Source organism: Phalangium opilio, unplaced genomic scaffold (genome assembly GCF_054372755.1).
Source record: "Phalangium opilio isolate 3A_F unplaced genomic scaffold, DU_Popi_V2 ptg000079l_1, whole genome shotgun sequence".
Lineage (NCBI taxonomy): Eukaryota > Metazoa > Arthropoda > Arachnida > Opiliones > Phalangiidae > Phalangium > Phalangium opilio.
The window spans coordinates 2090170-2104526 of record NW_028324187.1 but is presented as its reverse complement, the minus strand read 5'-3'; the positions used below and the strand labels follow the sequence as shown (position 1 = coordinate 2104526).

The 14357-nt window shown below is 34.6% G+C and overlaps 1 protein-coding gene across 1 annotated transcript in view; it reads left to right on the top strand.

Moving 5' to 3' along the window:
* Positions 1-2679: 2679 nt before the first annotated feature.
* The window catches only part of LOC149654149 (Krueppel-like factor 7), a 130499-nt gene continuing 118821 nt past the window's right edge, over positions 2680-14357 (top strand). Inside the window, exon 1 of the mRNA XM_089845543.1 lies at positions 2680-3208. Coding sequence (XP_089701669.1) covers positions 3107-3208 — 102 coding nt within the window. The 5' untranslated portion in view covers positions 2680-3106. The remainder of the gene's footprint in view (positions 3209-14357) is intronic.

Below are 14357 nucleotides of genomic sequence, written 5' to 3'. Positions count from 1 at the left end.
TCCGGAGGGCTCTGTCCAATTTTATACGCTTACCTGACACCACTATTTTTCTATAAAAGAGAAATTTTGGCTTGTAATGTTACTTAGCAAGATTGTTTGTAACCATTTCCTGGACTTATACAACAACGTTCGTAAGCTTTATAAGGAAACATTCTTCGTAATTTTACCTGTATGGCTTCAGAGCCGGTATAAGAAGATATACCTTATATGGGAATTGTAGGTGTACGCCCATATACAGGGCCCCTTTGTATCGCTGACCCCTTTATAAACATAACCCGGAATTTTTGGTATTAATTGTAAACGAAGGTACGACCCATATATAGCCTTATTACATTACATTCAAATAATCCAACTAAATTTTCCGCTTTTAAAATATTCATAGTAAATAATAACATGTTTTCTTTATAATTTAGACGTCAAAGAAGTTAGTTTTAATTTGATGTAAATATTGTGGTATATTTAAGCATTAGACAATGAGGGTTACGAACTTGTGATATGAAACTTGCAATAAATTCATTATTTTCAAATGTAACTAAACCATGTTCATTTTGAAATCAACCTGCGGTTGTACTTAAGTAAAACACGCCTCTAATAACAAGTCATCCCAGCAACACTGTCAATAGTATAACCGTAAGTTTCTAAGATATGTTGGCCATAAGTTTGTCACTGGTTACAAACTGGAGCTTGTCATGAAGTGAGGTAGGTCATAGATTCGGGGTAAAGCGACGCCTGGTGAGGCACAGTCAAATTCTTAGTACAGACTAAATAGGACTAGATGGACTGCTAAACTAAACGAGTGAAGTCAATTCTCGCTTGTCGTTCTCGAACTAACTCTCAGTAAGTCTCTATCATACTTCTGGAACATATCTTATAAACTTATGATAATACGTCATCCCCAGCTACACTGTCAATTGTATAATTAATAATTATTACAGGTAAGCCCATTAGTACATGCATTCAGGCGAGTAACGTACCCCTCGAGTTTCTATGACGCAATATCTATCATATCGCTTTTCTAATTCCAGAAAGAAATTCTTTCCGATAAAAAAATAACGTTTCCTTCGCTTTTTTCCATAACATATATCAACATGTACTTAACAGGACGTCGGTTTCAAAACATAATTTCTGTTTAAGAGCCTGTTATTTTCTACCAGAGATAACAAGAGCTGCTCACTCAAAACAAATTCCTCATCATGCAGGAATGGAATATGAAATTTCACTTAAATTTGCAACAGGGAAGTTAATCTAAAACTAGTGACTCAATTATAAGTTGAGTATTCTGTGTTCAATATAGAAAACATTTACCTTAATGGGAGGGGGAATGAAATGGTTTGATAACTCATTCTTAATCTATAAAGAATAATAACAGAAAACAATTAAGAAATAACTAACCACGCTAACCCTAACACGCGTTAATTTTGGTCATTTTAATCTCCCTTTGACAATGTACGGTCAAGAAGTGATATCTAGTTTATTAGAGAAAAGGTATAAGATACCTATGTATTCGCGCGCCATAGTACCAGTCCCCCTTTCAAAATACAAGGGGGACGTAAAAGGAGGCCGGGCTATTTCGCCTCTCCTCAGTCGGAAAATACGTAATTTTCGTCATTCGCGTCGCACTGACGTGAGTTTTCAAGAACCAATGCGATGCTGGCTGGTTGTAATTTAGAGGCGGGGATTAACTCCGGACCTACTATACATTTGGACTGGAGATAAAGCTGGAAATGCGGCGAATATATACCTTCTCCCTAGTAAACTATATATCACTTCTTGGTACGGTTTAACAATGCGCGCCATAACTTTAAAACGTTGACATAACAAATGAAGGATGACTCATTACGGGTATCCCGAATTTTTCCGCGAGTCTAACTCTACTGTATCGTTAATCACAAAGTTGATTATTATTTGAAGGCCGTTTGTTGGACTACACTTTTATAGCAGGAAGAGTTTTAAGTAATTCAACTTAATTCCATTCATTGACTTTCTAAAAACATTGATTAGAGGTTTCGCTCAAGGGCAATTTGAACGAACGATTTCTAGTTCTTGTTGTAATTGAGGTTAATGCGAGTTGACGTTTTGATTTCGTATTTATCGATTTTGGTTTACTTTGAATTATGAGTCAAAAGGAATTCCTATATTTATGTTATATTATAAAACCGTCATTCACGATAGTTGACCTTGAGATACAGTTACGTAATCTTTTATTCCACTTGATCACGAGGGCTAGGAGCATTTCATACATGTACATCAAGATGTATGCCTAAACATGTCACTATTGTGTTCATCATCCATCTAAGCCACCTGCTGGCTTTTTGTGAACAATGCCATTAGTGCAATAAATAAATATTCTAAAACTAAAACCGCGATTGAAGAAAAGTTCGCAGTTTCAGTTGCAAAAAGTAATTTTGTCGTCTCTAAGATAGGCCTATCTCTCTTTGAAAATTGCTCGAGCCAAAAACAGTTAAAAACTAAAAAAAACCGGCGTTCTCTGCCGTTAAAATGCGCGGGAAAAAATATTACTAACATTAGAGCAATGGCAAAGAAGAAAGCGGGTCGCCATTTCCGGCTGCTCTTTTAAAAATCAATAGTGAATTTTGATTGGACTAGAGGAAAACCGCGAATTTCGCGCCTCTAACGTCGCGACGTTGAACTAGTCAGAACTTCAGGAGGGAAATTTTGGCGCGAGTCAGTTACTCGCTTCCCATTGGAACCGTAGCGGCGTTTGCTTATTTTTCCGTATACAACAATGTGTCTGTCGATTTTAGGACTAGTGTTTTTGTAGAGTAAATATATTTAAGTATTAATCATTAAGATTTATATTTTAAACATCAACATCTTCATCGTTTCGAATTAATTTCATTTGTGGAGAAACCGAATTTTGTTGTTCAAGTTATCATCCCTGTAGTATTTGCGCGTTAACGTTTCGGAAAAGGCCTGTGTTTCACCTTGTTTTTACGCCGGCATCTTTGTACAATAAAGTGTGGTTCCTAGAGTACATGGTGGTCAGTTTAAAGAACCCGACATTGAATTATCATTGCGTAACTGTGGTGGACAACACCGGATTTTATAACAATTATTCTCAGCGTCAACAAATATCGGTGGCAAAATGGATGTGCTACCCAGTGGATATATTTTCAGAGAATTGCAAGACATACATGATACCGGTTACTTTTCGTCGCAGACTTCGCTGGAGGATCGTTGGCAATTGGTAAATACCATTTTTAATTAACTTATTTAGTGTTAATTAAGCCTTATACACTCGTAATTTGATATGAATAGCTCTTAAAAGTGTCACAAAACGTGTTTAGAAAGGTTCACAAATAATTAAAATCCATATAAGTCCTGTGATGTCATTAATCAACTTTTTTAGGACGCGGGATTCGTAAATAGCTTTAAAATGACATAAGTTACGTTAAAATAGGTTTATAAGTAAGATAAATGCAAATTTTCAAATTAACCCTGTGACGTCATGTTGCAATTTTGTTTAATTTAAATGATGAGGACTGTGTCATGTTCAAAATAGGGAATATTTTGGTGTATTTTATCCAATTAGCCCTGGAAATTTTGAAACTTTCCCTTTCATGAACAGAAATTTATGAAAAAGACATTTTCTAACTTGGCAATTTTCGAAGCCAAGTTCGATAATTTCAAATTTATTTACCGATTTTAACAAAATTTAGTTGCTTTTATGTTGGTCTAACTCAGTTGTCATTTATATACAAGACGTCATTTTACCAAATTTGATCAGTAAAATAAGATATAGGGGACCATGCCAAGGTCAAACCCTCTTGACACTAAACCATTAAAAAAGTTTGTTTGACATTTTTCGAGATATTATAAAAGTGTTAACGAAAAACGTTACGCTTACGGTATTTTGATAATGGTAAAACTCTTGTGTATAATTATACCAGATGTCCCTTTCGGACTAACGTAATATTTTTATGCTTTTTATGCTCATTACCGGCGTACTCGCTATACATGGCCGGGTTTTGATATAAAGGGTAGCTTATGCGGGACTGTAATTGATGTCTGTCTGTCAGACCGTGTCAACATCATTCCCTAAAGGAGCCATAGAAAACGTTAATCCCTACAGTCACAGTGCAGTCAGGATCTCTTTAAAATAAATATTAAATAAATAAATAAATTAAATAGCTTAGTACTTAGCTTCGGGAATTGCTAAACTGTATTTTAGACTTAAATGAACCTATATTTTGACCAACTGCGTCACTTCCAAGTTCCTGCGCTTCAGGGATCAATTGCCAGTAATATCAAAAACGGATTTATGGGATAAGAACGTCGGAGTTAGCGAATTCACCCCCCATCCTCGCATACTTTATTGAGAAACTTCGTCTGCTTATATTTTGACTCCACCCACAAATTCTGTATATAGCTACTTCTAGAGATCGAATTTGTGGGTGGAGTCAAAATATAAGCAGACGAAGTTTCTCAATAAAGTATGCGAGGATGGTACTAGAGGCTAAAGCTACGATCCGACGTTCTTATCCCATAAATCCGTTTTTGGTAATATGTGATAGCATCTCAAGCTTGTTACTGTAAGAATGATTTGAATTGAACAGAACTACAAACTTTGTTGTAGATAGCACTCACGAACGACTGGCAACACTTATCAGCACACAGCATATAGATTAATGGCACCTACTTGCCTTTGACTGTATTAAACTCTATGGGTAGTTAACATGGAGTGCCACTACTCTATAGACCTGGCAAAACTGTAATGAACTAAACCTCGCCCATCCCAAATTTTGACCTACTATTGCTACATAACGAGTTGTAGGTCAAAATGAGACCAATTCGGCCATATAATTATACCTAAAAGCAAAACCCTCGTATTTCCCAGAGGGGTGTAAAACCAATATTGAACGCGTACTCTCGTTTCCTCTCTGATGATGTCTTTACGTAGGCTCTGCTAAGGTTTAATCCCTCTAGCTCCCTTCCCCCCCCCTTCTCCTTCTGGTTGGTTGGCCTATACTCTGATTATTTCTCGGCTTTTGCTAGAAGTTAGTACTCGAGACGTTTTGGCTTCTTTATCAGGGCTTTTCTCTTAGCATGAGGGATTCGCTATTAAAAAAAAATCTTAGAGGTTCTTGATTTACTCGAAGGTCGTTACGTTAGGACGGTTCTCTTAACTTCTTACTAAATAAAAATGACGGTTACGTCTTTCGTCTTTCGTTCTTCTTACTAAGATTCAAATTGAAAAATAAAAATAAAAAAATAGAAAAATACCGGTATTTTTTTTTTCACGTGTTGGCGGGAAAAAAAAGCGGGAAAATGCCGGCACGAGAAAAAAGCGGGAAAATGTTTCCTAGTAGGCCTAGGTATACTTTTCGTTAATACAATTTCCCGCGCTCGCGCTGTAATAAACACGTGACCCGTCAAAGTGTTTGATCCATGATCAAAGGTAAAAGTACGATATTTTGAATCGTCTGGTTATATATATAATAACATATATATGTATCGTACGTTATTGCTACAGGTGTATATATTATAACTATACAAAATACAAATATATCGGCGTAATTTGAATTTCTAAGCGTATATTTTTAGATTTTCTATTATTTTTTCTATAAAGAAAAGAAATACTAAAATGAACAATCTGGGTTTCGTTATGATGCTCTTATGCTCTTATGTAATTGAATTCTCAAAGTTGGAATGTGTGAAAATGACTTACAACGACGTAGAGAGAGAAAAAACGTTTGGGATAAAAATCTTAATTATACTTTGTAACACGCCTGCCGTTTCTGCTTCTCTTTCTGTTGGTTCTATTTTCTTTTCTTTTTTTCAAGGAATATAATAAAGGAAAAAGGATCAAATGGAACCTATTCTTAATGGTCTTTTAAGATGGAAAGGGAAATTCAAGACATTTTTGTAGGATTATAATGGTTCGAATAGGGTTTTTATGAACCGTGGATATCAGGGAAGGACCTGAACCAGGCCTGAACTGACTATTTGGGGAATTAGTTTACTTGGGTGAAATATTAGGGGAAATTATGAATTTCGCAAAACATTAGGGAAAATTATGATTATTTCGCGAAAAATTAGGGAAAAATATGATTATTTCGCGAAAAATTAGGGAAAAGTATTATTATTTCGTAAAAATCAGGGAAGCACGTGTGATTTTTCGTCACCAAATATGATAAATTAATAAAATTTCGGGATGTATTTAAACGGCGACTATAAAAAATACATATCAAGTTAGGGAGAGTATATAAGATTTAAAAAAAAAATTTGGTCTAAAAATATGGATTTTTGAATTTTCTTCAAACCAACTACAAACCAAGGTTTTGCACTATAATATTCCCACTCGCGGTCAATTTTAAAAGACCCCTATTACGTAAATTTTAACTTTGCAAGCGTAGTTTCAATCTAACTGACAAGTTAGGTTGTCCAATGGGCGGGCAATGGCTCGCTAAACGAGAGTAGTGGATAGGGGAAAAGAGATGCTATGCTAGGAAACTGCAGCTAGATGGGGAGTATAAATATTCTTTTATCGACTTTTCAATTAAGGGCCCACGGCGGCGACGTACCTTGTCCATTCAGCTAAGCTAGAACAGGGGAAAGAAGCCCTTAGAGAAGATGATTTCCAACTGCAGACCCTTCCTTGGCTTAAAAGCTCTCTCGGCTTTATTAAGACTTGTAAAGTGGACAAGCTAGACCTCCTATTTCATTTTCAGCCGGGCTAATAAGTGGCCAAAATAACCGAGCCAGAAATGGAAACGCTTTAAAAAGGGAGGGACGGAGAGAGGGGGGGAGAGACTTGAACCCCTTCAGGATTAGAAACGCGGCGGGTTCAAATTTGAAAGTTTCAATTTCGTTTTGCTTGATTCTTAAAATTACCACAGAGAGTGAGAAAAGGTTTCGCATTACGCGTAACTTTTCAGCGAGAAAACACTCTCTCTACTATTAAAAGTTAATATTAGTTTAAAAGGGGTTTCGTACTCTTACTTTGGTATAATATAAAGTCAGGCAAATTGAAAATGGACCCCCCAAATCCTCGACCAAGTGTAGGAAGTCGGGGAGTGCAAAATATACAAACGTGATGCACCCAATTACGTATTTTGTTTGTTTTCTTTTGTAATCAACGTTTCTCTTACTGTTTATCCGATTCCGATAAATTGGGTTTATCTGATTTACAGTTCTGAACGCACTGTAGGTATACTTGGCAAAATTTCAGTTAAATTCAGGGAAATTTCTGTAAACACGATTAAGTTTCTTTCCTCAACGTGGCTTTAAAAACAACAATTTTTGACTTGTTAAGTAGTCTTGAAATATTACCATAAGTTTATATAATATATTTTCTATAAGTATGACACAACCTATACTTCGTACTGCTAGTAGACTTACATCTCGAGCTAGTTCTAGAACGACAAGCGAGAATTGAGGAATACACTGTTAATTTTGCAGTCCATCTAGTTCCTATTTAGTCTATACTTAGCCTTTGACAGCGCCTCACCAGGTGTCGCTTTACTTCGAATCTATGACTTACCTCACAAGCTCCAGTTTGTAACTAGTGACAAACTTATGGAACTTCTTATGATATTACATATAGTTTTCCACACCTGGAATTATAATGAAATCTATTTTCAAAATTTTTTTTAATTATTTAAAAAATCGTCTGGAAAAATACCATTTCAAAATTCATTCGAAAGCATAGGAAACTAAAGCTACCAAAGACTAACTCTAAAGTACTTTAAAGTTTAATTTACTTTTGATATTACTAAATAAAAATCGTCTCGCATACCCCCTAAAAAAATTCTTCTAAATAAAAAATGTTGAATGAGTTTCCGCTTTAAGAATCGCACCTGTCAACCCGCAAAAAATAATAGCTTTCGCTACGTGCCCCTAGCTATTGGAGTGCAATTTAACCGTATACTAAAGATAATAGGCTTAAAACGTACAATTTTACCCCAGGCATTCTTAACCGCATCATAGCCTTGGGTAACGATATCAAGTATAGGTGATACGAAAGATAGTATTCCGAGGAAGCTGCCTACAACCAAATCCCCGGTTCAGTTTATAAGAGTTAATACTGGAATAAAAGGGGGATTTGAAATAGGTTAGGAGTACGATATAATATTGTACGCATTACCTTATGTAAAATGAATGTGATTAGATGTTCTGGGATATCTTTCCATAGCCACAGTTAACTGGAAAAGTTCACTATTTTTTTTTTATTTTGTGGTGCCGGTTTTTTATCTTGTCTATGGAGAGAGCAGAGCGCCTCATATTGCGTTCAACCCATGGGGGATTTATGCTAATGTTGTAAGGAATATTTTTTGTTTACCTAAATATTAGTTATTTAAGTATACAGGGTGTTTTTGGTAAGTCTGCCATCCATGAATTGAGTGGGATGTAATTTGGGTGCTCGATTTTGAGTCAAAAATGTAATTTCTATTTTCATTTTGCCACAAGGGTCACTGTTTTCGAGTTATGATTTTAAAAGTGTTTTTAGGGACGACCCCCTTAATTAATTATAAATAATTGTCTTTCAGTTTCTTAATTAAATTTAAGGGGTCGTCCGTAAAATACTCTGGACAATCTTAACTTGAAAACAGTAGCTCTGACTCTCTGACGACAAAATGTCTTGATATAAGTTGAATTTTCAACTTAAAATCGTATACCCAAAGAACATCAGCTTATCAAAAACACCCTGTATGTTTAATAGAGTAATGGCAGCATTCCACCTTTGACTGTGTATTCAACTCTAAGGTCGATTTAGCTAGGTAGTCATTGGTAATTTCGAAAAGGCGTTGTTGTTTAGTGACTAATAAGTGTTTCATTCAAAATTCTTCATCTCCAAAAATATATTTTTTTTTCTTAGTATAGTATTTTCTGTATATGATTCATGAAAAACTTGACTAGTTTTCTTCAAGATCGATAAACCGATACATACGAGGATGGTCATTGGACCTAGACTGAGAGCCTTTCTTACCAAGTTCATTCTATTTTTCTACGAAAAACACTTAGGTCAGCTCCTATATATATGTAATCTCAAATCCATTAACTTCGGCAGTCAAAGCTGTCTTTTTGGTTTCTAACCAAAAGAAAAAACCTTTCATTGTCTAGAACTGTCTTCCAAAGTCTAAATCTAAAACGTAGCGGTTTTTTAGAGCCTCAGGCAAAATAAAGTTAAACATGACATTTTTAAGGGTATGCCTTGTAAGAATTTTCAAACAATTGCTCTCTGCTTTCGTTGGGTTAACAGACTTGAAGATTCTTCTGTTTTAACAAGAAGTGATATCTAGTTTATTAGGGAGAAGGTATAAGATGCTTAAGTATTCGCGCGCCATAGTCCCAGTCCCCCTTTCAAAATACAAGGGGGGACGTAAAAGGAGGGCGGGCTATTTCGCTACACTCTCCTCAGTCGGAAAATATGACTGTAATTTTCGTCATTCGCGTCGCGCTGACGTGAGTTTTCAAGAACCAATGAGATGCTGGTTGTAATTTAGAGGAGGGGATTAACTCCGGACCTACTATACGTTTGTACTGGAGATAAAGCTGGAATTGTGGCGAATTTATTTTATACCTTCTCCCTAATAAACTAGATATTATTTCTTGGTCTTAAAGGCACAAATATTTTTGAAATTGAGAGTACTTGGTGACTTTTTATACTTCATAGATAGTGTTGTTGAAACATATAGTCATATTTCATTATACTTATTTCTACACCAATCAACTTGCGAGTATGAGGAATGAATCATTAGATACGACATCCATATAAGGAGCGTATTTTAATAATCGCGCTATCCCTTTGAAATAAAACTTACAACAAATCACTTTTTTTTTGTTGAACAGATAAAGATAAGCCTAGACAATATAAACCCCCTTCCTTTAGTGGAGGTCTGAAATTTTTTTCCCCGTCTTAATCTAGCTTGAGATTAAACCCAGCCTTATCTCATCACCGACATAATACAGCGGATTAGAAGTAAATAACTTTGAAGTAATCAAGTCTGTATCAATATAAGTCAAAAGTTCTGACAGACCTGACTGTCTCAATTCAGCCCAAACCGCTTAACCTAGAAGGTTGAAAATTTGAAGGGACGTTACGCAGAAGTAGTAGGCACGCTCTAAGAAAGTTTTTTTCCAATCCGTCGCCATCTTAAAAAATGGCGGCCAAAAATGCAATAAAACCTTTATGGAATAATAATGATTTAACGTTTCAAAAGATTTCACTGATATTTTTGGACTGGTTATCTTATAGACAAGGCCTTTTGGCTTTTTAAAAAAAATGTTTTGTAAACTTTTAATTATAACCTTCTGCAGTTGAACTTTTATATTTGAAGATAGTAAGTGCAATAAAAAAATTTCTCAGAGTCCCTTTTCCTTTTCTGAAGGTTATCTTCGTGAGACTGGAGTTTGAGTTTCTTTATGAGGTAATAGCAACCGATGTTATTCTTTACTGTAACTTAGCGCAGTTAATGCCGCATGGCTGCCATTTCTCTCTCTCCTCACCCTTAAAGATTAAAATTTACTAGGACTAAAGTATTATAGCAAAAACTGTATAAGTTTAAAGGAAATTAATTGGAACATACTGTACTTTTGCTTTTAAACTAACAAATCCTCAGGCACTTAGGCCTACTCTCGCTTATATGTGCAATAAAAACATTTGCAGGGTATTTTTTCAGCTTTGAGAGAGAGAGGAAAAAAATTCTTATCTGTTGAGGTATGTCAAGATATTATGTGTCTTTACACAAGGTATGAAGGTAGGGAGTTAATAATATAGTTAAGAATGCGTTTCCATGGTAACAAGTCTGAAGTTTTCAAGTTAGAGATGAAAATTTTAGAGCATTTTACTCAAAAGTAACATAATAATTTTCCCCAAGGCTTATCGTTAGGATGTAATAAAAAGTATAGAAATTTCTTTTTGACATTCGTTATATTTGAATTTGATACAAGCCAAAGGGTTAAGGTCCTTAAAAGTGCATTTTTACCTGTTAGAGGTGGGTATATTAAACTGACCAATAGCAGCTGGAAGTTTAGACACCAGAAAAGGTAGTAATTTTGTTATGAATCATACAAAGCAGTAATTAATTTTTTTATCAAGTGAATAAACACAACGTTGAGTCATTGTGTTGTAGGCTTAACAAGCACGAAACACTAATACGTTTTTAGACATCCCCCACTTTAATAGCGCTGTCAAGTGACATAGTATCATTTGAAATGCACCCACATACACACACAGAATCACGTGGAACTCAGTTTGAACAGTATACACAGAGTATTTTAACAGAACTCACCTGCCAGTTCGTACATACCTTTGACAAACGCAACAAAATTTCTCATAGGTATTTGTTGAGATAAACATACCAACTTCGTTCATTGCTTTGACAAGACCTTTGAGTTAGTGTAGCCTAAGGAGGGTTTGTATCGTTCGTTGTGTTCAATAGAAAAGGACTATATATGCTTAAATTAAACCCCAACGACAAATATTCAATTATCACGTGATTACCCAACGCTATCTTCACGCTTAAATTAATCAATTAAGGAAAAATATTAATTTTTGGCGCGTGGATGAGTATATTTTTAATCGATACACGAGACGAGGGGTCCCCACTACGAAGAGGTCGGAAAGTTGCCTAAATTACTTTACTCCTCTATAGACAGACGATCAGGAAAGTTTTTAAATGGTAAATCTGTTACAACCATGCATCAAGAAGTGATATCTAGTTTATTAGGGAGAAGGTATAAAATGCCTAAGTATTCGCGCGCCATAGTCCCAGTCCCCGTTTAAAAATACAGGGGGGGGGGCTAAAAGGAGGCCGGGATATTTCGCTGCCTCTCCTCAGTTGGAAAATACAAGTAATTTTCGTCATTCGCGTCGCGCTGACCTGAGTTTTCAAGAACCAATGAGATGCTGGTTGTAATTTAGAGGCGGGGATTAACTCCGGACCTACGTTTGGACTGGAGATAGAGCTGGAAATGTGGCGAATTTATATCTTCTCCCTAATAAACTAGATATCACTTCTTGCCTGCATATTATGTTGATATTAGGAAGTGAAGTGAAGTGTACCTCCCCTTCGTTCATTCCCAACCGACCGCGTAAAGACAAGAGGGGGGATGGGGTGGGTTATCCGCGATTCAATCCGTCTTTTATGATAGAACGAAACTAATTAAAGAGATTCCTTGCTTTTTTTCCCCCCTCGCATCGTTCCTTCCTTATCTATACGAATGTTTTTCTGCCCGAATTAAAATCGGTTTCTCGCGATTTTCCTAATCAAATTTTCCTCTTTTGGATTTATCTTCCGACACTCCCACGCACGCTCGCAGACAACGACGCCTCGTAATTATCACGCAGTACGATTTCAAAATCAGCGCCTCGTTTTTCTTATTTTTTTATTTTTATTTTTGTTTGAATATTTTTAATTATTTGATTTAATTAAAAAATGCCAAATGGGGAATTTTTCATTTATTTATTTTTTCCTCTACCGCATCTTAACATAGTTTGATTTTTGACGTGAATATTAATTGATGTAGGTGTAATATGTATGGTAAATCGGAATGGTCACGTGATTGTGGAGGATACAATATTTTGATTAAAATTATCATGATTATAGTTTCAAGTTTATGCGTTTTTATAACCATTTGAAGTGAAAGAATAAGTTCACATTTTTGCAGATTTTATTATTTTTAATTATTTAAAATAATTAATATTTTAAATTAGCTGTAATATTAAGGAATATATGAGCCGTTAAGTTAATTTACTTTAGCAGACGATGGATAAGTCGGTCAGGTGGGAGTGTTATCTATAATTGTCTAAAATAATTTTATATCTGAACATCCGTATCGGATTTAAATAATTTTAAAATAGAAAAATGGTGTAATATTTTATTATTTTCAGTATAAATTGGCACAGATCAATATTGGAATGAATTTCACCGTAAAAATAAATAAAATAGATAATATTACACAGGAAATATCAATTATCTTTATCGCGTTTATATAATTTAGAATTAATTATTTAGTTTTTGAACTGGAGCCAACTTTTTAATAATAAGTAAGGGACATAAACATTAAATTCCTTAAACTTTACTCATCTTCATAAATAAAATTTTATAATTTAATACCACGTTTAAATGAGTATTTAACTTTGTTGTTATCATAATTTATTCCATTCGAGCATTAAAATATTTAAATTAACAGATAATGATTTCAATATCAACGTAGCGTAACGTATCCAAAAATTTAAAAATATTCAAAATAAATTATAAAATAAATATTACGTATTAGTAAAAGTATTTCAAGGTCCTCCTCTTTTTACTAAGAAGAATTTTATCGTGTGACGTCACGGCCGAATGATTCACGACGTCGCTTATTTCGTGAGGCCGGAGAACCCTAACATTATTTTGACACCTGGTGTTGTTTCTTTTTTTATTATTTATTTATAAACACCTGTCTCTGCAGCATGCGGCTAAACTACAAACATTTTATTTTAAATTACGCCAAATCAATTTAATTGTAGTTTAGTTTGGTGCGGACAAATGGACTGAATAAATAAATCATTTATAATGGATAAAGTTTGTGGTTTAAAACTCTCAAATTATCTCTTTTTGGCGAATTTCTGATTATACCTTAAATTCTTCCTTTTTCCTGAATAAATTATATCGGGAGCTTTTTCCAAAAAAAAAAAAAATATATATATATATATTTGCCTAAATTTAATATTTTATCAGAGTTCAAGAATATTCTAGGGGAATATTCCGGTCACGTTTAGGAGCAGTTTGCAACTCTTATAATATTCCTTTTCTGAAGTTTGAAGCCTTACTCAGTCTTATATATATATTGAAAACTGCACTTTATTATTGATTAAGGGTTATCCAGGTTCATTTTGAGCGCAAGGGTCAGACCATTCGGTAGCTAGCAATCAATGCATTAGCAGAGTGCTTGCTTATTGGTAATCTAGGAAAATATTTTAAATGGCTAACTCTTGATTTCGGTTTTGAATGATCACTGTAAACAACTTCCTTGACCTACGATGCTGTAATTAATTTTGTAGTGAAGTTAATTAATCTACGCCTTTGAAAGCTTTTTAATCACTTAACATCTTGGCTAATGAGGGTCAATAATTTAGAAACTTAATGACGTCGAAAGTATTTTAATTATATTTTTGTTTTTGTTTACCCACTACACCAACTAAGCCGTTTGATTGTATATAAATTGCATTATGTAGCGACTTTAGTTATCTCTAACCATCGTATTTTCTTTAAATATGTTTACACTTAACTATGATGAATGTATTCTGATCCTCTCTTTTTATTATACCGAAACATCACCTATAAATATTTATATCTAGATTTAATTTTTTGGTAATAACTGACATGAAATAGACACGTATCACAAAT